We start from the raw sequence: 20,772 nt of genomic DNA, 5'->3' as shown, positions 1-20,772 counted from the left end.
GCAAACTTTATATACCCCAGTACAGGGGAACGCCAGGGCCAAAAGAATGGGAATGGGTGGGTAGGGAAGTGGGATAACACTTTGTGGAAAACAATTTGGTATTGAAGGATTAAAAACTGCTGAAAATACTAGATAAAATAGTAAGAAACTCACTAATGGTAAAAATTGAGGATGCTAAAAATAGCAATTAGATACATACATACACACATACGTATATACATATATACATTTATATAAATATATCCCTTATTAACAGCATATATTTATAATGTATATGCCTGAAGTAAACTTTTTGTTGTCACTATTAAGGTAGAAATTAAATTTATTTTAATTTGTATTAGTTTGGATTAATGCAGAAATTATTTCTACTCTAATTTGTTTGAGTCAAAACAGCGTTTCTAGTCAACTCTGGATATTTTCCCTTGTAATGATATATATCTTACCAGGCTCATCTTAGCCTGGGGAGAAATAAATAGTAGCTTTTGGAAATCATTTCCAAACACTCAGAGCCAGAGATGCTCATAAGTTGTGGTTAAATACAGAAGACATGTTACAGTGAACAGACTTATAACCAGTCAAAGGTGAGAGACTCAGAGACTGCAGCAGAGTCTCAGCCATACATGAAACATGCCCATCATATCTCCTTCTTCTGAGACCCAGGGAGTACCCAAGAAGAGGGGAAAAAAAAAAGTATCCCAGAAGTGGAAATACTGCAGAGTAGCTGCTCATATGAACACACAACCGCTGTGACAGTATACACAAGACTGGTGCAAGCTGAAGCCAGACAAAATCCAGGCATGGAGTTGGGAGATGGTCATCAAGTCCCACCCTGGCTGAGGAACTACTGGCAATTGATGCTCTTGGAAAGGGAGAGTCTGTTTTCTTCAGGGATGCGACTCCTCGGAGCTTACCCATGCTTCAGTAATCCTACACACATGCACATTCAGGTAGCACTAGACGAACAACGGGATGCAAAGCCAAAAACAAACAACAACAAAGGAAAAGCCATGAAATTAGGAGAGAATAGTGAGGGTAGGAGGAGTCAGAGATGAGAGACTAGGGAAAAGACTTGGTCAAAACACATATGCACGTAAAAATAATAAAAAACAAAAAAATAAACAAAAAAAGCACAAGAGGTACCACCATTAAACATGTTTATTCACATACTTATGGAAGCCCTATTCAACAGGATAGATTCCTAAGTTATTCTGAGCAATGGCTAATCACTAGAAATAAGTAACCTACAACAGGACTTCTTTAAATAGAGCATCTATTTACACTACCTACTCTCGTAACTCTAAACAAAACTCCACATTCTGCACAATGCCATCTAATTCCTCCGCAAGACTGCAGAGCCTTGCATCCACAGATGGGTGCTTTCCTGTCAACCCTTAAGCAGCTAGACTCAGAGCAAAGGCGGTGTTCGATCACACACTTACAGGTATTTTCTCTCCTCTATCTTTTGAACACATAAGAAAACACTTAAATCACACAATTTTTAAATCAAGATCATTTCCTCTCTGCCAACCACTTGACCAGGCCAATTAAGTGAGTTAAATATTACTCAACAAGGATTGTGAGCACATGGGAGAGTGAGGAGGAGAAATGTCCTTTCAACTTCAACTGTGGCCCTGAGAGGGCTTCTCCTGGGTGAAACCACAGAAAGTTGACATTTCTATAAAGCACAACTGGTTTAATTCCAGTCATGTCATATGGAGTGAATTAAGGAATTAATATTCTCAAACAAAGGAGTTTGGACAACTAGCAACACGCTAGCTCCCATGGCCATCTTCCTAACTTATACCTATAGCAAGTTCCGTAGCTTATGCAAACCTAAACTGTCAATGACAGTTTGTGTCATGGCAGCACCAGGAATCAGGCAGATCGAAATCCAGGATCTCTACTTCACAGATGAGGAAAGTCAGGCTCAAGCACTAAAAATCACTTGTAAGTGTGAATAAAACTTGAGCCACTCGTGTGAATGTCCAGGGTGGAAAAGAATCTAACCCCTTCACTTGGAACCTTCGCTGCAAACGGCACCCTTCACAGGGAGAAGAAGCAAAAGCATCTATGCAGCCTGTAGGCCAGGACATACTGACAAAAGAACCCTGTCACACACACACACACACACACACACACAAAGGAAAGAACACATCTAGGTTCCAGTAGTCCACTCCCAGAGTTTCCATGCAGACAGATTCCACAAATATCTGCGGGATAAGAGTCTAGATTGGAATTATCAAGTGCTTTCAAAGAATGTGGGTGGGTTCTCAAGAACATTCTTATAATTTATTTGCTCACTTCTGCAACTCATACTTTCCTCCGGGATTTAATTTTTTTCCCCTCACAGGCCTGCTCTTACCGACAAAGGTCACCTATCTGGTTAACTGTACTAAGCAGCCACTTGGAGACGCAAGCACAAAGCAAACTAGGTGGACCCTATACTGTCATTCAGGGCACCAGCCCATTTAGCGTCTGGTAAACGCAGTCTAGAATATTGCTCACAATGGTACCTACTAACTGAATAGATAGTCAGTGACTCAGATTGACTTAGGTAATGCAATGACTCCACTTGAACCTCAAGGATAAATTAGCTACTCTGACCATCATGTCTTACGGATGGAAGGGATCTTCTATAATGAGGCAATTATATACCAAGTAAGTTATAGTCAGATATAATCAGCTTCTTCTTCAATGATCTACCCATAAAGCAATAACAGACTCATGTTTATTTACTAATTAAAAATAATATATATTACCGGCACGATCTTTAGATATCTAAACCGATAAACCCTTCCTTACTGGCTCACACCATGGAGGTGTCAGCTTGCAGGGATCGAATCTCACTTTGGACTAAGGGCAGAAGGCTGTGACTATAGGGAGCAGGCCTGAAATACTTACTCACACAACAGAACACCATTTTCTAGAGAGGCTCGAAAATCCGTTGTTTCAAAATTCTTCTCAGTTACAGCCTGAAAGACAGATTTGAGTACTAATTAAATGGGGCTAAGAAACAAGGCAAATTTACAATTTTATTGACTAATAAGCATTTAATGTTTAATCTGACGATTTGCACGTAGCACCGAAAGCCATTCTTCATAGGAAATTGTGTACGAGTCTGTGTTACAACTTCTTACTATGAACAAACACACAGAAATCGCAAGTGTTTCCTCGAGTATAATCATTTTGTAGGATGGTAAGCAAAAGTTACAGAGGCTATGAATTTCAAAAGTAGCAAGGGTATGCAGGGGGGCTTGAAGGGAGAAAGGGGAAGGGGAGATGATGGAATTATATTATAATTTCAAAAAATAAATAATTTTTAAAAACTAAACTGAATTTCCAGTGTATTTATAAAAGAAACAATGGGTGCTCCACTAAGAGTAAATGCACACAATTATAATATAAACTTGAAATAGCATTTATATATGTGCATCATTGATTACAATTCCACTTTTTAAAAGATTTATTTATTTTATGTACATGAGTACACAGTTACTGTCTTCAGATACACCAGAAAAGGGTATCAGATCCCATTACAGATGTTTGTGAGCCACCATGTAGTTGCTGGGAATTGAACTTAGGAACTCTGGAAGAGCAGTCAGTGCTCTTAACCACTGAGCCATCTCTCCAGCTCCTCAATGCCATCTTTAAATTCCTCATTTCATTACAAAACTAAATAGCAGCTACCTCTAACCCCCACCCCCAGACAAGTGTTCAGCAGCTGGCAGCAGGAATACTTGTCCTACCTGCCATTCTGGGGGGAAATACATTTTTTGGAATCGTGAATTTGAAAGTCATGAATCTTGCATCCCAGGTCAGCTAAAGGGATCAGGCACATGATGGTGGAATGTTCTCCACGCTCCACCTAACCCACTGTCGCTGCTGCCTTTGCAGTTCACCTAGAGCTCTTAATTCTGAATCGTTAGATGACAAAACCACAGCCCCCTTTCTACTCAAAGTTACCAGAGCAAAGCATGGTGTTGTGGGTCTATACTCAGGGAGAGAGAGAGGAAAGGAGGGAGGGAGGGAGGGAGAGGGGGAGAGAGAAATTTACTTTGTTGGTTTCATAAGAGCCTGGCCAGGCCGTGATAGCCTCAAACCCAGGAAGAAGGAGAGGGTCCTCCCCACTATAGCAATCACCTGTAGTAGAACCAGACAACTATGCATGAGCTTGATGTCTGTTCCTGCTAGGAACACTGGGCTAAAGATTAACAATAAAAAACAAATAACTCTTCCCACTAGGAGCTCAGTCACGTAAGTAGAGATGTAAAGGCATAGCATTTGGCTTAGATAGAATGATGTACTCCTTTGGGAATTATTTTGAGCAGCCCACCCAAGGATTAGCTCAGATAACCTATGCAACCAATTCCAGATATTCCCCCATAAACAGATCAGAAACGAACTCAAAGTGAGGGTGGACTCACGTAAGGAAAACCCCGCAGCAGCTCACTCTTTAGGAATTCTCCTATCCATGAGATGCTGAACACAGTCAGGATCATTGTCTCTAATGAAAGCTAACCCCTCAGAAGCACAGGACGGCCATGACACTCTCAAGCCAATCTAGACGGGAAGTGGAGGCCTTGAAGAAAGAAAGGCTGTGAGCTGCAAACACCAGGAGACCAATGGATAGAGGTCACCATAGTGCATGGGCCGGTCCAGAGAGCAGTGTGCCAAGAAAGGAGGGAAGGGGTTCGAGTCACACATAGCTAAACTCAACCCCATTTCCACTACCTAAGAGCTATGTGTTCTTAGACACATGAAACCACCTGTCACCCACATCTCTTCATCTGAAACAGGAAAACAAATTACCTGCCCACTCATGTGTAAAGGCTGAGATATTCTACGGTATGGAGTGACAGGACCCAAAGAGTGCACACCTTGTCCATGACATGATTCAATCCTGCATTTACCACTTGTCGGTACTCCAATAATTTAAGACCTAGCCAGACTGGATTATGCCTAGAATACTATTGAATAAAGTTGAGGCACTGAAAATAGAGCTACTCAGAAACTCCACCAACCCAGAGAAGCTGATTTTAAAAGATGATCAAAATGGAGCTAGAAAATTGGCTCAGCGGTTAAGGTACACCAGCTGCTCTTCCTGGAGGATCAGGTTCGATTCCCACCACCCACATGGTGGCTCATAACCATCAGTAACACCAGTGCCAGGGGGTTCCAGTGACCTCTTCTGACCTCTACAGGAACTGCATACACATGGTGAATGAACATGCACACATAATTTGTTAATGAACATAAAAAAATATTACAGAAAGACAAAATTCTTATATGATTTCTGCCCCTTTTCCTATGGCAAAATACTAATGCACTCAATCTTTCATAAATTTAAACAATGATAAAACCATACTTTACTTATATTACACTTATAAAAATATAGCCTGACTATATGAATTAGATGACATTTTTCTATTTATGTATGTATATGTTCATGGGTGTATTGTGTGTGTATGTGTGTGTGTGTGTGTGTGTGTGTCCACTCATGCCAGAGGAGAGTGTCAGGTCTCCAACAGTTAGGCTTTCAGGTAATTAGGAGCTGAGTGATATGAGTGCTGAGAGTATAACTCAGGTCCCCTCGCGGAGTATCAAGAGCTCTCAACTGTTGAGCCATGTCACGAGCCCCCCCCCCCCCGTCAAAGATTTTTAATAATAATCTGTATGTCGAGGACATGGAAATCTAGCAGGCTCAGTAACTAAAGAAGGCCAGCATCCCCAAAGCCAGTTTATTTTGTGTATCAGAAGTCTTAAAGCTGGAGCCAGACAGATAGCTCAGTGGGTAGAGGTGATTGCAGCCAAGCCTGATGACTGGAGTCTGATGCCTAGAACCCACATGGTGGAAAGAGAGAACCCACTCCCACAGCTGTCCTCGAAGCTTTACATGCAGGCCATTATAGTATGCATAAAGAACACATGCCCCGCAACCCCCCCACACACACACACACAATCTTAAACGTCTGAAGACTGTACAGCCTCAGACCAGAGTGAGCAGACCTAGGAACTTACACTAAGACAAAACCACACAGGACATACAAAACAAGTTGTATGATATCATAATAATAAATGACAGTTGCAAACATCTTAAATTACCCAGCAATAGGAGATTGGTTAGAACATGATAGATAACATATAAATAAACACACCAGGAAAGATACACAAAATTTCAACTCATATAATAAAGGTAGATTTATCTCTTGAAAATAATCCTTAAAACGTTTTCTATAATTCTATAAGAAAGCATCGTACAAATAGAGCAGAACGAGACCAATAACAACTATTCATAAGTGGTGGAATAAGAGCTATTTTAGGTTTTATTTGCTTTATATCTTTAACAATCACCGGTGTCTGTAATGAACAAATTAATTTTGAAGGAGCAATTGTCAACAGAAGTTGGACTCTATCAGGCATAGGCAAATTCCTGGGTTTCCTACATGTCACAGAAGATGGCAGAGGAAGGCACCAGTTGTTACAATGGGTAGTTTCTCAATATCTATGTAGCTCATTAACTCAGTCCTCCCCTTCCTCCTCCTCCTCCTCCTCTTCTTCCTATTTTACCACTAAGAAATGTGAAGCACAGAAGCTGAACTTTGCAAAAAAGCATCCCAACACAACAGTCTCTAAAACCCAACAGCAGCTCCTGGGCGTACAGTGAGAGTGACAGGTGCATCAGATGGTGAAGTGGTGGGCAGATATAAACAATGAGTAATTCACTGTGTTCCAGCTACTTAGACTTTAGAAGTCTAAATTAATGTACGTCACCATTATGCCTTCAAAAATCAATTCCTACGTGTTGAAAGCATAAAGAGCAACTCAGATTTTTACTTTAAAGTTTTTAATCATGGAGTTGTGGAGATGGCTCAGGGAGTAAGAGACCTGACTCGTCTTCCGAAGGTCCTGAGTTCAAATCCCAGCAACCACCTGTAATGAGATCTGATGCCCTCTTCTGGCGAGTCTGAAGTCAGCTATAGTGCACTTATGTATAATAATAAATAAATCTTTGGGCCAGAGCAAGCAGGGACTGAGTGAGCAGAGTTAACCAGAGCCAGGGGGGCCGACCAGAGTGAGTGGGGTTGACTGGAGCAAGCAGAGGTCCTAAAAAAAAAAAAAATTCAACTCCTAACAACCACATGAAGGCTCACAACCATCTGTACAACAACAGTGTACTCACATGCATAAAATTAATAAATAAATCTTTAAAAAAATAAAGGTTTTAATCGTCTGACTTCAACAAGATGCATTGTCCTAACACAAATTGAGTGCATGTGTGCATGTGTGTGTGCGTGCGTGCGCCCGCCCACGCACATGTGTGTTTGTGTGTATGTATGCGTGTGTGTGTGTGTGTGTGTGTGTGTGTGTGTGTGTATGAGAGAGAATGAAAATAAAATGCTGATACAAGAAGATTTTATACAATGAGAATTCTTTTTGAATACTTGATCCTTCTCTAAGTATTTTATGACTATTAGAAAAGGCAGTGGACGTGCACACCTTTAATCCCAGTACTCGGGAGGCAGAAGCAGGTGGAGTTCAAGGTCAGCTTGGTGTACACAGTTTCAGGACAGCCAGGACTACATAGAGAAACCCTGTCTCAAGCCCCCCCCACCCAAAAAAATGGAAAAAGAAGGAAGGAAAGCTTGCATAATATACACACACACACACACACACACACACACACATATATATATATATATATATATATGTTATGAACTGGTTACCCTGTCTCAGAAACCCCCCCAAAAAAAGGAAAAACAAGGAAGGAAAGAAAGCTTGCATTATATATATGCGTGTGTGTGTGTATATATATGTTATATATATACTGTTATATATATATAAAACCAGTATATAGCATATATATATATATATATATATATATATATGTGCTATGTACTGGTTACCTGGTTACCCTATCTCAGAAACCCAAAGAAAACTGACTGACTTTTAAAATAGCAATTTGTACAACCATATAAAAGTAAAGTCAGCTATAACCCTGCCTAAAGAACTAAAGCAAAATGATACAAAACTGTGAGTTTTCAAACAAAGGAAAGCAGACATTTACAGTAAGAATTTCTTTCAATACAAGAGACCACCTGAGCTGCATTCCTTAAATTCACTTTCCAACATCTACAGGTGCCCAAGTAAAGCCAGGTCAGAATTCTGACACCCATGAGCCTGTGTTCCAACTCCCGACTGTAGATACCGCTTCCCTGTTTGAGCTCATCTGTGAAATGGAAACTGAAGGTATCCATGTGTCCTGTGGAGTCAGGCTGAGAATTAAATAAGATGATACACAAGATATCCACAGCCTTCATCTGGTTCAGCAGTCCCACATAGCTATTACTGCAGTTGCTAGCCAGCCAGAGAGCCTTCCACAGTAGAGAAAAAGCTTTCTCAGAGAAAATGAGTGTCTAATTTGCAAGGTATTAACATAATATTCCTTACTTAAAGAAAGAATCTGACTCCAAAGCTACTAAATCAATTCCGTATCTGGAAACATTGTAAAAATTATAATGATCTATAAAACATCTCATAGCATGGTGAAGGCAGTTTGTTTCTAAAAATTAAATTATACTTTCAAATGAGATTCCATCGTTACATTAGGAAAAAAAAATATTTGGAAGAAATTAGAGTTCTGAAAAAAAAAAAAAAAAAAAACCTGTGTGGCAGTTTTAGTCGTTTGGGTCTTCAAAGATTGTGAACCTTACTCATTAGTAAGCTATTTAAGGTGTGATACATTTTACGTAATGAGGCTGTGATTCATAGGATTAAGTAAATAGAGACCACAGGCTTTCCACTTAAGTTATCAAAAGTCAAAACAAACAGGCGTGATCCCCTTGTGGCTAGCCACACCTTCCATTCTGTACAATCTCTCTCTGTCTTTCTCTCTCTCTGTCTTTCTCTCTCTCTCTCCCTCTCTCTCTCTCTGTCTCTGTCTCTCTGTCTCTGTCTCTGTCTCTGTCTGTCTCTCTCTCTCTCTCTCTCTCTCTCTCTCTCTCGCTCTCAAGTCAATATCACCTTAAATAATTTGAGGCCATATTCATTCAAAGACAGGGCTTAAACTCAGACCCGTCTCACATCACACCACATGGTCCTGATTAAATGACAGCTCAAACACCTGATTATCAAAAGGAAAGAAATACATGCGCTCTCACTTCTTCACAGCGCACAAAAGATGCCTGAAAACATTTAGCCTGCTTTAGAGCACAAGGGCACCCAGTCTAGCCCAGGCTCCTCCTTCTTGCAGGATGGCATGTGTCCTCATGTGCTGTGTGGCCATCCTGCTGGAAGGAAGCCACGATGTCACAGATCCAAGCTGGGGCTCCTGGGTGAGATGCCTGCTGAAAGTCATAATTAAGCTAATGGAGTAGAGGAGGGACAGAGCTGGCGCCAGGACACGCTCTGCACAGCACTGCTGAGAAACCTGTCTAACAACCTGTAGCCTCCAAAGCCATTAATAGGGAGTTTTTAAAGGGCAAATCTTGTGGAAGAAAATATTAGCTAATGACAGAGGCAGCAACTGTCAAGTTCGTAAGCATTCAAAACCAGCATTATTTTGTCACGAAATGTCTAAATTCAACAAATTTACCTTTTGAAACCTTTCTAGTCTGGCTGATGGGCTTAGTCTAATCCTTTCCGTGAATAAGATTTCTCGCCAAATTTGAGCAACAACTTGCCCCAAAGTTTCATAGCTGAGTTCTAATTCTGACCATATGAACCGTAGAACTTAAACTCAAACATTCTAGAAACTTTTCAAAGACGATTTCATGTCTGTCTGGTTATCTGCAAAACACCCACTAAATGCCCGGCAGCAAGCTCATACCTTAAGACCTCTCACATCATCTTATGATGCCATTGAAAAGTGTCTACAATCCTGAAGGCTGTCTCTGTATTTTTGTGTAAGTCAAGGCCACAGAAAACAGGGTGTGTATGCATTTGTTTAGAAAGGGAAAGGAGGGGGTCATTTGCTGGCCAACACTAGGCTATGAGCCTCACTTCCGCTAACAGCTGATTACAAATCTTCACCTCACAACTGACTTAGCGGCTACTAGATTATGGTCCTTTAAGATACAATTCCAATGAGCATTTGGCATTGGAAGCCACATGAAACCATTCACAAAAGACAGGTGTGCCTCCATTCTCCATTTGGGTGATAACAGAATGTTTGCATGCAATGAATGACCTCCTAAGGAGATGAGCCCTTCCACAAGAAGAAGCTGCAGGCTACTAGGTACAAAAGGAGCTAACAAGCCTTTCAGTCGCCTCTAGAATTGCAATGAGTCCAACCCCACCCCCCTTTCCATTTTGGAAGCAACCACTGCATATCCCCATGACTCCACAAAACAACTCACTTTCCAGTGACGGTCCAGGAATCATGTCAATCTATTGCTGTTTATAATATAGTAATTTTGACAGATCTCTTTAACTACACATGCCCAAAACTCACAAATACAAGGATGATGGCTCATAGGACACATTAGACAAAAATATAATTCAAATACCTCATACCTCGTTCCTTTTTTAAAGTCAATTTATTTATTGTTGTGTTAGAAAAGCTAACTTTTCCCCCCCAAAAAGATATTTCTTAGCTTGTAAATTATGCTCACAAAGAGCACCTCTCCCTTCCAAAGAAGCAATAGGAATCAGAGATACTTAGATGGGAGGCCCCAAACTCCCTGGACAAGGAAAATAAGCATCCTAATTTCTTCTGACCTTGGTTCCCTCAGTACAAACCAAGCACATTTGATGCCGATCTATTCTCACTCTGTGCTTTGGGGCCCATCACCCTCCCTGCCTTTATGCCTTGAATGTGGAAAGTCTCCCATAGGCTCACATGTTTGAACACATGGTCCTTAGATGATGTTTTTGGAAGTTGTGGACTCTTTAGGAAATGCAGCCTCCCCAGGAGAAGTGATGACTGTGTGAGACCTTTTCATTTGTAGCTTTCCCTGCTTCCTATCTCTGCTTCCAGGTCTACGAAGGTACAAATCAGCAGCCTCAAGCTCCTGCATTGACAGCCTACCACCATGAAGAGAATCCCCTCAGACCATGAGGCAGAATAAATCTCTGCTCCTTTAAGTTGTTCTTCCTTGTCAGAACAAGCAGAAAAGTATACCAATTTGGCTATAACAAGCAGAAAAGTAACCAATATACCCCAGTTTACAAATAAAGAAAAGTTAAGTTACAGAAAATGTACTGACATTGAGACTTGAGTCGGTAAGCTTTGAACATCCAATTTGGTGACCTCTAAGTACAGAGAGGAACCTACCTCCTATGCTTCACACACCCCAGTCCCTACCACAGGCTCTATGTCACTCAGCTTCTCCCTGGCTAAGATGCAGCTGACCCGTGCATGCTCAGCACTCATGGGAAATCCAATTATTCCTCCTAGGACTACATCCAGGCAAGAAGATAAAGCTTTGGGTTACATGAGGTTGATCTCCAGGGGAAGAAGGTGACTTAGGTTTTGGAGAAAGACACAGCTTTCATTCCAAGGCTCACTTAACTCACATAGCCAACAACTCCCACAGGTGAGAAACAAATCCTAGATCTGCCAGTTGCTCAAGAATTAAAAACCAAGGTCTAGGAAAAACACTGGTGTCACGCTGGTGTCCTGGCTTGTTAGGTCAACTTGACATCTGAGAGAAGTCATCTGAGTGGAGGAGACGCTAACTGAGAAAACTCGTCTGGAAGATCAGGCTATAGGGAGACAAATCTAGGAAGCATTTTATTTTTGAACTAGTGACCAATGGGAGAGAGCCCAGCCCATTATGGGTGGGGACACCCCTGGGATGGTGGTCCTGGGGGTTCTTTAAGAAAGCAATGGGAGTAAGCCAGTAAGCAGCATTCCTCCATGGCAGCTACATCAGCCTCTGCGTCCGGGTCCTCTCCTCCTTCCATAACTGTCCTGACTTTCCTCAGTGATAGGCTTGCCTTGAGGTATGAGCAAAATCAACTCATTCCCCCACAACTTGTTTTTGGTCATTGTGTTTCATCACAGCAACAGTAACCACAACTAAGACACTTTGGTGATACACCCTTGGTAGGTGGGAATAACCCTTTAAACGAGAGCTTGTACCATGGTAGACCTGTTAATTTGAAAGTTTTCCTGGACTAGAATCTAGCTTCCCAGGTAAACTGTCTTCTAAATAAACAAATTATTTTGTCCATTTACTGAAAAATTAATAAAAAAATAAACTGTCTTCATTTCCCCTTTAAGAATCTAACCCTGTTTTGAAATGTGTGGGCAAAATGGTATTTTAAGGCTAGGCACCTCTGTGAACTGTGGTTAAGTCTCTGAATTGTAGCATGTGAATTGGTGAAATGATATTGTATATTCAGCAAATAACATAGTTTTGAGGGGCATGATTCCCCAATCACTAGCCTCTATTAAGCTTTGGCATTGTACTACATAATATTCTGGAATGTACCAGAACTATTTCTGCCAATACTAATATCATCTGATAGCAAAACCAAAGCCAACTCACAAGTCTTCCAAGTCTGTGGTCATCAGAATTGCACAGATCACCAATTCTAAACAGAATCCAATGTTTCATGGTGGTCACAAGTCTAAAAATTTTTCCAAAGCCACTGCCCTCTTCAAGACCTTCCTCTAAGAGTGGGTGTAGAAATTACACCTCCCAGTGCAAGTTCCTCAGGCCCGCGGGCCCACACAGGGAAAGAAACAGCAAAACTATGAAAGAGTCTAAACACTTGAGGTCCTCATTCAGTCATTATGGAGCCAAATGCCAGCTAGGCTACATTCCTTGAGCAAAGAAAAGAAGTAAAATAATTTCTGATGCAGGACAAGTTACACCCCAAGCGCCATAATCCACTTTAATCTTATAGTTCAAGCTAATCGCTCTAAGTGGCTGTAGGGATGGAACCCAAAGATAAACACCAATGGGAAGGACTAGACTAAGTGAAACTACAAGACAGGAAGATTCCCTCCAGTGCTGACAGTAGGCATAAATTTGCTTGGGACACAAAAGCCAAGACTACAGGAGCCCTGTTAGCCACAAGTTAAGGTCTCTGAAGACAGCAAACCCCCAAATGTGTTCCTCTTAAACATGTCTATTTTGCTAGCACCTACTACTTATAAAGAATAAATTTTGTCTCCAAACATAGGTCCATACTCCAATTTAAACTGTTGCAAGTGGATAGAAAGTATTCATGAAAAAGTCTCCCCAAAGCCCTGACTAGTGCATGAGTTATTTTTTTCCAGATCAACAAGTTTTTAAGTAGTGGGTATACAAGTCATAAGTGGATGTGAACATCCATTATCAGAATATTTCAAGTATAGTTATAATGCTTAATATAATCATGGGTTTTCAAGAGTCAAAAGATGCTGTTGTTTTGTGCAGAAATGTCTCACACACATGAACAAGTCTCAACAACGACCTGCTTAGCTCCCCGTGAATTCCCGTGAGAATCATCACTGTGGGAAACATTCATTTTCAGAAATGGTGTGGCTACATTACAGTTTCAGATAAAGAGTCACTACTTAGTTCTATATGGACTTCAAATTGAGAGGTCTACCCTTTGGTGACAATGATACAGTTCACTCTTCAGCGTAAGTTTGGCATCGAGTGACAGAGTTCATATGTCTGTGACATAAACATCCCACTCACGATTCTTCATGGATGTCTACTCCTAAGTTTGTCTGTGGCACTGGTCAACAGTGATACAGTTCTTCCGGAATCTACTTGTCAAGCTCCCAGTAGCCAACTCAACAAGGAATTCCAGGAAGCAAGGAGAGAGTTACAATTCTATCCTTACTTTGATCTCAAAGAAAATGAAAACCTTTTTTCCACATGAAATATCAGACACAAACGTTTATATTTATTTAGCCTTGCTCATGCTAACCAAAAGAAGTGGGTGCCACCCAAAAAAAAACTTATCAATGAATGAATAAATTGACTACAATTAAAATCATAGAGTGAAATATTGAAGTGCTGATACACGATACAGCCTGGATGATTCTTGGAAATAAGCAGAAGGAAAGAAGCCAGACAAAAAAGGTCACAGTGTGTCTCTTTTGCATTGTGGGTAACAATTCCACAGAATTAAGATCTCTTCTGTCCATTTATTATCTTTTTCATAACTTCCTTTGTTAGTTTTCAATACAGGAGATCTAAAACAAACCTAAAAGTATAACAAATAGGGCCCCAGCTCTTGGGTATACAAACTCCCACTAGCTGTCTTCTGTGAGTGAACCACACTTCCAACAACAGGACTACGAAGAAATCCCTTCCTCAAGCAACTTACATGCTAAGTTCTTTCCTTTAGAGTCTTTCTGAGCCTTAAGAGATCTCAATCACGTTTCCAGTTCACCTCAAAAGCTTAACTTACTAATTTAAAATATCCTTGACCAAGAACTAGCATTATTTGTCCTTACTAGAGTGATTTGTTTAAAAGTTAGAGAATAATTTTAAACACCATTTTGGAGCTTACTTAAGACATATAATGTACCATATACTTACCCCATAGACATTGATTAATTGGGTTTCTTCCCCAAATACTGATGGCCTTAGGAATCCTTCTTCAGGAAACCCAGTGACCTCCCTTAGCAACGCTGACGCAGTATGCTGAGAATTATAAGTTCTCTTTGAAAATGGAGAACAGTATCCGGACAGCATTACGTCATAACCAAGAGTGCCTGGCCCTGAGTGATGAACAGCCGTGTGGAGGGATGTTCCTGTTGCCCTTTGTCTCTTTGCCTGGTTTGTGAACACCGCCTCATAGACTCATGATGCTCGTTCCATAGGAAGGACTCACTGGTCAACTCTAAACTGAGTGTAGAGACTCGCTGTCTGCAGAGCTAGTGAAACACAGCCAAGTTCCCAGGCCTTTCTCTGATTCAAATGACTTGGGCTGGCCTAGAAGTTCTCCTCTGACTCTGTGTGTCGCTGAGATATGACTACAAGACGAACTGTTTGGATGGGAAGGACTTAGGACCTGCCAAGAAGGCTGGATTCCGCTGGTATGTGTTTGATTTTAAACAGGTACCTCGGGCTTCCTTATGAGAGAACAAATTTGCACCAAACTGTCACCTCTACAGCACTCTTCCTCAGAGGACAAACGAAACAAAGCCTGAAATCCGTCTCTGCTCTTTGCTGCCACTGTCTGGTATGTTCTCAGTACTGCAGGAGTCTAAATATTAATGACTGGATCCAGGCACATTATTAAAAAGAATTTCAACAAAACAGCTCGTTGTGAGGTTTAAAACACAACATAAGGTTGTATTTGGTGAAAGTGAGAAATATTTTTATAATACTACAAAACTGTAGCCTTTACTAAGGATTCAAAGGCTTCTAATGTGTTCCCACGGGAGTATTGTTAGTTCACTCAGATCGATTTTGGCACTTTGTACGTAAAAGTGTGTATATTAAAGAAGAGAATCAGTTTACTTCTAGATCTGCGATCCTCCGTAATTTTAAGAGAAGCCTGACAGATAGCTCAATGCCACGACACTAGCCAAGTATAGGTGAAGGCCTGGCTTCAATCCTCAAGGCTACAAATGTATACGCATTTTTACAGAAAGAAATCCTGACATAAGAAGAGTTCAGATGCCAAACTTAAGACTTCTGAGAGTCTTCTCAGTCCTCTTGACAATTTCCCTCCCCCAACAGGAGACTTTCCTGGGGCTGACACAGAGATCTGCTTCCCCGGCCTAGCATTACCACGTGGCAGGCAGTTCAGATCCTGGGTTGACTATGCATCCGAATTGGGCGGGCCCGTGGCAGGGTGGGGCTGGATGGGAAGCGGAGGGCTTGGTTAATGAGGAAAGCTCTAAGAGGGTGATATGCTTCACCTGGGCTGTAAACAACTCTTTGTGTCAAACGCTGGGGCGGGGTTCACCTGCCTTACAAATGTTTCTCACAGAGGCAAATTGTGTTAGTCATCTAGCTCTGGCCCGTCCTTGGAGGCCATCCTTCTGCCTCAACTTTACTCTGCCAGCTGAGTATGTCATCTAGAAGAATCTTGCCTCACTCCTCACCTCCAACCCGATTGGGTGAACAGTCCTCAGAGAGCCACACACACCTCACTTTCTGTTGAAATCCTAGGATTTACATTTTCTGCATTGCTTAAACTGGAGCCGAGCCTCGGAGGCTCTGTCCTTCCTCGCTGCTACACGGCCACATGCCCCGCCCACTCAGGTTCTAGTCTGCATCTGGCGCAGATATGAACGCAGGCTCCTCCAATCGATGGATGGATGGATGGATGGATGGATGGGTGGAAGGATGGCTCGGCCTTCATCTTTTGTCTCTTGAATACTTTTCAAAAATCTACTTTGTACTCCTTAAAAATAGCCATCTTGCTTTGGCTTTCCCAAAGTCACATCGACCCATAAACTCTGACCTTCCTAAAGGCTCAGTGCTTTCCCTACTCCATTTCCACAGTTCAAACAGCCTCTCTCCACGGTCTCCCCAAAGACCGATGTTCCTGAATCAACCCTTTCCTCCCAGCACCTTCTGAGACCCTGAGTTACTAAGCCAGCAACCCAGAAATTACAATAGCTTTAATTCATCATTCTTAAGGCCACTCTTTTCTGTCCCAGACCAAAAGTTTACTGAAGTCAGGAATCGCCATGAGGTGTCAGGTGATCTTCACGCACCACAGTACGCGTGCAACAGGTGATTGCGATTCACTTTTAAATCTTTTAAGTCCTTAAAAATTTGAATTTGGCTCAGGCGAAACCATTTAAGAGAGACAAAGGCGGAGAGAGACAGGGACAGAAAACCCGGCAATGGTCAGAGAGAGAGCAAAGACCTACAGCAATTTCCCTCCTCCTCAGAAAAGTGGCCATTCTCCTACACCCGGGAACAGAGAACAGAGGCAAAGAATGAAAACTCCGAAGAGCAGCGAAGACAGGAGGGTTGCAGGAGCACATGAAATAATCATCATGCCTCCCCGAGCGGAGCAGATGGCAGCCACAGACAATGGAGCCCCGCGCAGGCAATATGAAAGTTTGATGAATTTCCTAATAGCGGCATGATGAAAGCCCAGAGTCCAGAAATAGCCTAAAAATAGAACAAATGTCAGGGCTGCACAAAGCCTCATAGTGCCCTTCATTATTTACTCGCCTGTATTTGTACAATACGGCAAGTCTGAAAAGCTGTGGAGTCAAAACCTGTAAGAGATGAGAACCATAATAGTTTATATAATGAATATGAATATTATGCTGCTGGACCCTAAGGTACACTGTACTAATTCCAGTACAGTATAATAATAATAATAATAATAATAAGGCTAAGCATGCACCTGACCCACCATTATAACTACATTCACTAAATGATCCCTAGTGCTCACCACCATGATGAGAAGAACTAAACAGTAACAACCCACTGGCAATTCACAATGGGCAGATGGATTTCTACAAGAATATATACTGCATCCTGTGGACTCTAGCTTCTATAAACCAAACAAGATGGTCATCAGTGCTCCATCACTATAGTGAAACCCTAGCGATAGATGATTAACGTATAATGAGGGAAGGCTCACTTTGGATTACCCCATGAGCCCCAGTTGTTTGGGGTGTGGCAAGGCAGCACAAGGAAGGAGCCTATAGTAATGTCAAATTACTCCCCTCACAGTCATGAAGCAAAGAACGTAAAAGAAGGAGTCAGTATGCCAAAATGATTCTCTAAAACCTACCTCTAAAGACCTCTCCAAACACCAGGGTTCTGGTGAGCACATCTTTAACACACAGGCTTCTGAGATCATTCAAGACCTAGTCTAAGCCAAGCATGCTTGCACCTACCTGTAATCCAAGCACTCAGGAGGCTGGGGACAATGGCTTCTAAGCTAGCCTTGTTCCCAAAAACAAAACTGAAGATAGAGGTTGAAGCTGAGTGCTACAAAGCGGTGGTTTCTGGACACAAACGACATGACCACTGCCCTCTCGAACACACTGCAGCTATGGTTACCTGCAGGAGACCTGAGCAAGACTGGCCCATCACCATTTCAGCATGCATGAAGGAGAGGTGTATGAGGCTCAACCTCTCACTGAGGGTCTGGGCTTAAGAAGAAGACGTCACAGGGGTAATGTAGGAAAGAGGGATGGGGGGGGGGGAGATACAGGATGAAAGTGCAGAAAACCCATCACATACACATAATAAAGTGTCAAAAATGTTTGAATTAATCACCTACAAAGATACAAATGATATCAAAAACACTTGGAGATTTCCCAAACTGATGTAAGAGGACAAGAAATCCATCTGAGAATGGTCTGAATATCTGAAGAATCCTGACTTGGGCAAACCACGGCACAGAGCGGAAGGAAGACAGTAGAGAGGAGCTGAGTACTGTGAAGACGAAGCTGTTGAGTTAAGCTAGGGGACAACTCAATCATTTAACGATGCGAAAGACTCTCCAGGATATGACTACAGCCAACTAGAGCACAGAAGAACGTAGCTGAAGTTGAAGCAAAGGTCATGGAATTAGAAGCTTCTAGAACTTCATAGGCCCTCTGGAAGTTGGAAAGACTACAGGCAACACAGAAGCCTTGGATTCTCAAAAAGACAAAGAGTATCTGAGTTGGGTGTGGTAACCCAGGCCTTTGATCCCAGCATCTTGGAGGAAGAGGCTGGAGATATCTGCGAGTTCGAGGCCAGCTTCATCTACATACTGAGTTCCAAGATACCCAGAGCAACATATAAGACACTGCCTCAGTAAATAGATAGATAGATAGATAGATAGATAGATAGATAGATAGATAAAATAAGGAACAAGGTAAATGGGAAGCTTACCTCAATCAATTATTCTAAAATCCAGGGTGGAAGCAGGTGAAGTGGTAACAGGAGCCCAAGTATCAACCAGTCTGACTAAGACCCCTTCACTTGGGTGGCCACTAAGGCTGACACACATTAGCTTGCTGCAAGGACGGCCCCGGGTGAGAGTAAACACATTTAACAGTAAATAATCTGAAATGCTAAGAGCACACAGGCTCTGCATCTATCCCTACACTAAAACAGTCCATTCTTAAGCTAAACCAAACAAGCATCCATTACACAGGACACATCAGAGGGTGAGCGTGATGCCTGACACTCCAAACATGCAGTCTAGGAGCGGGAAGGTCTGCCAGATAGAGCCATAGATATTATCTAAACCAAAAATATTTTTCCCTTGCTATCCTGGTTTGAACTAAGAATTTCTTCCGAGTTATGCACATGCTCAACAACTAAGTTTCACCACCAATAATTAATATCTTAAAGTTTTATTTAAAACAGGCACGGTGGCATACGCCTTTAGTCCCAACACTTGGAAGGCAGAGGCAGGCAGATCTCTAAATTCAAGGCCAGTGGGGTCTACAGAGTGAGTTCCAGGACAGTCAGGGATACACAGAGACATCCGTGGGGGTTGGGGGTGGGGAGAGATTTGTTGAAAGTCTTTTTTCTCAGTAACTGCCTTTCTAAAAATCTGCCAGTTTTGCTTAGAGTCTATTTAAGAAATATTTATCAAAACTTGGAATTCATGAAATCTAAAATGAAATCTCGGGCTTTGGCTTTACTTGCAGCTTAAAATAAGTATTTATAAACATAACACATAAACAATTTCTTACCGTTATGGTTTGCTTTCCTGTCGCTGTGATAAACACCATAAGCAAAAGCAGCCTAGGGAGGAAAGGGTTTCTTTCAGCTCCCAGCCACTCCATCCTGGGTTGAAAAGGTGAAGACAGGAGCTGGAGAGTGCCCTGGAAGTCAGAATGGCTGTCACCTAATGGCTGGCTCTGCGGCTCAAGTTCAGCTGGCTTTCTTACACAGCTCAGGCCCACCTGCCAAGGGATGGCACACCCCACAACTCATAGAAATGTCAGTAACTTAGTATCCTATCCAGACTAGATAGAGTGTTTAGTCCCACGTCCTGAGGTCATTTTTACACAGTATAGCTATAGGGAACTCTGCCTAACACACACACATACACACCAGTCTGGCAGTCCCATCCCCCAGGTGAAGGTGACCTTTCTAAGAATGTTCTCTTGAACCTTCAGAAATGTCCTCCGCTGCTTCCTCCTGGCCTAAAAGAAATAATGTTGTACAGACTTGTACAAATGGAGCCATTATTAACAGGAAGATCAAGACTGAATGAGTAGAAATCTAATGCCAGCTTTCTCTCCAAAAAGAGCTGAAAAGGCAGCCAGTGCTTATGCAGATGAAGAAAGCCCCTATGATTTGAATGTAAATGACCCCAAGGACTCACACTGACATCTTCCTCTCAGGCTGGTGGGGGGCTTTAAGAAATGATTGGAGCTGAGGCGAGAGCCACAGAGCTCCTGAGGCGGCGCCATTTTCGGCTCCAGACAACCAGCCACCTTTCAGGCCAGAGGACAGGTGTCCGCCAGCCCAGGAGGCTTCTGCCTCAGGTTCTGTGGGAGCCAGCTTTGTTCCAGGACTCGTCGGTGGGCAGTCTGCAGGTGAGAGTGTGGACTACAGAGGCTAGCAGCTTCTGGGACAGGCGAGAGCCACAGAGCTCCTGAGACGGCGCCATTTTGGGCTCCAGACAACCGTCCACCTTCCTGGCCAGAGGACAGGTGTCCACCCAGCCTGGGTGACCTTTGCCTCAGGATCCGCAGTAGCCATCTTGGTTTCAGGACTCCAAGGAAAGTAGTCTACACAGGGGAGAGTGTGGACTACTGAAACTACGGCTTCTGTGACAGGCCAAAGCAACACAGCGTCTCAGAAATATCCTGTTTTGGGCCTTCATCTTCGGCCAGGAGGAGGTTCAAACGCCAGATAACTGTGCACCTTCCCTGAAAGAGGAGAGCTT

At 42.3% G+C, this 20,772-nt stretch overlaps 1 protein-coding gene across 9 annotated transcripts in view; it reads right to left on the bottom strand.

Annotated features, from left to right (window-relative positions):
- Positions 1-20,772, bottom strand: part of Lmo7 (LIM domain 7) — a 206,428-nt gene that overhangs the window by 137,077 nt on the left and 48,579 nt on the right. For all 9 annotated transcript variants that reach the window (XM_021181949.2, XM_029469225.1, XM_029469229.1 and 6 more), the window contains one exon: positions 2,902-2,972. In XM_021181949.2, coding sequence (XP_021037608.1) covers positions 2,902-2,972 — 71 coding nt within the window. Of the gene's footprint in view, positions 1-2,901; positions 2,973-20,772 lie in introns of those variants that run through there.

Source organism: Mus caroli, chromosome 14, assembly GCF_900094665.2.
Source record: "Mus caroli chromosome 14, CAROLI_EIJ_v1.1, whole genome shotgun sequence".
In the NCBI taxonomy this organism is placed as follows: Eukaryota; Metazoa; Chordata; class Mammalia; order Rodentia; family Muridae; genus Mus; species Mus caroli.
The sequence above is the reverse complement of the archived record's forward strand: the minus strand, read 5'-3'. Positions and strand labels throughout refer to the sequence as shown.